Source organism: Kryptolebias marmoratus, linkage group LG7, assembly GCF_001649575.2.
Source record: "Kryptolebias marmoratus isolate JLee-2015 linkage group LG7, ASM164957v2, whole genome shotgun sequence".
Taxonomy (NCBI): domain Eukaryota; kingdom Metazoa; phylum Chordata; class Actinopteri; order Cyprinodontiformes; family Rivulidae; genus Kryptolebias; species Kryptolebias marmoratus.
In genome coordinates, this window is record NC_051436.1 from 327,611 (window position 1) to 329,260 (window position 1,650).

A 1,650-nucleotide genomic window follows, 5' to 3' on the forward strand; every position below is an offset into this window, starting at 1 on the left:
CACCCACACACACAGACACACACACACACACAGACACACACCCACACCCACACACACAGACACACACACACACACCCGCACAGACACACACGCACACAGACACACACACACACCCGCACACACCCGCACAGACACACACAGACACACACACACACAATTCAAACAGTTAATAAACACACAGACAGTTCACAGAGTAAACGCTGAGTCAGCATCGTTTTCCTGCAGGTTTGTAAAATTAACTCCTGCAGACTTTGTGTTATTTTAGCTGTTCAGACACACAAACCTTCGGCTCGTTCGGCTGACGGCTGCTGTTTTTAAAATATTTAACTCTGTTTACGAATCTTTTCCCCACAGAAACACGGAGATCTCTTCAGTTCCTTCAGAAACTGTTTCAGCTGCTGCCTGTTTGTCTTTTTATGAAACTTTTTAGGACCTGCAGCCAGTGACCTTTGACCTCAGGTTTACCTCTTCTCCATCTCCAGCTTGATGTCGATGCCCTGCTTCTCCAGCAGCTCCTTCTGGGCGTAGTTCCAGTCCTCCGGCTCCCCCTGCTGGTCGGCCGTGGCGCTGCGCTCCCGCTCCAGCCGGGCCTGCTCCGGGTGGTTGAAGCGGAACACGTGGTTCTTCCCCATCACGATGCGGTTACCTGGCAACCGGGAGGGACAGGAGGACGTTCAGTCCGGCTGTGCTGGGAAACCTACACTTATCCAACCTGTGGAGGTCGGTGGTTTGAGTCCCTCCCTGTCCGTACCTTGTTTCAGGACCACAGCGTCACTGATCTGTTTCCCGTTAACGTAAGTTTCTGCTCCGACCAGCGGCTCCAGAGTCACCACCACTGCAGACAAACACAGCAGATCAAGGCCCGAACTCACGGAGAACCAGCAGAACCAGCAGAACCATCAGAACCTGCAGCTCTGTTTGGGCTTCATGGACCTGGGTTAAACTGACACAATCTGGGAAACATTTTAAAGTTTAACGGAGGATCAGAAGCAGCGGCTCCTCTGAGAAGCAGAGGTCCGGTCTGTGTTAACGAGCAGAACATTTAAAGGTTCTGACAGTCTGACTAACTGCTCCACAGGATATGAAGGAGAACATCATGATGGACGGTACCTGACAGACCTCCTGGCAGCTTTTACAGAGAGAAGAAGAAGAAAAGAGTCACTCATTAAAGACAGACACAGAATCAGAGATTATCAGACGTTTGTCTCTGAAGAGGATTTATGTTTAAATCAACTCCTGACGTCCTTTCAGTCGATATGTGTCTAAATTATGAAGAGATGATCAGATTCTCTGTTTCCTTCTTATTCAGACACTGGGATTAAACACCTGAGATAATCTGGGATTAAACACAGACAGAGACAGACAGACAGAGACAGAGACAGAGACAGACAGAGGCAGAGGCAGAGGCAGAGACAGAGACAGAGACAGAGACAGAGGGGTGTCTCACCTTCTCCCTGCTCGTTGGTCTCACTCACAAACACACAGTGGATCTCTTTTATGAATTGACCTGAAAGTTTGATGTCCACGTCCTGCTGTCCCACCCTGAGGACACAAAGACACCAGGCTGACGGAGACAAACACATGGAGGGAAACCCACAACTGGACCGGTCCTGGTCTTCAGTCCGACCCTCAGGTCCTCTGTCAGCGTTG

The 1,650-nt window shown here is 50.1% G+C and overlaps 1 protein-coding gene across 1 annotated transcript in view; it reads right to left on the reverse strand.

Moving 5' to 3' along the window:
* The window catches only part of si:ch73-375g18.1 (kinesin-like protein KIF1C), a 6,608-nt gene extending 4,964 nt beyond the window's left edge, over positions 1-1,644 (reverse strand). Inside the window, exons 1-3 of the mRNA XM_017405140.3 lie at positions 1,448-1,644; positions 752-835; positions 466-646 (exon numbers count right to left, since the gene is read on the reverse strand). Of these exons, the coding sequence (XP_017260629.1) occupies positions 466-646; positions 752-835; positions 1,448-1,583 (401 nt within the window). The 5' untranslated portion in view covers positions 1,584-1,644. The remainder of the gene's footprint in view (positions 1-465; positions 647-751; positions 836-1,447) is intronic.
* Between the last annotated feature and the right edge of the window lie 6 nt (positions 1,645-1,650).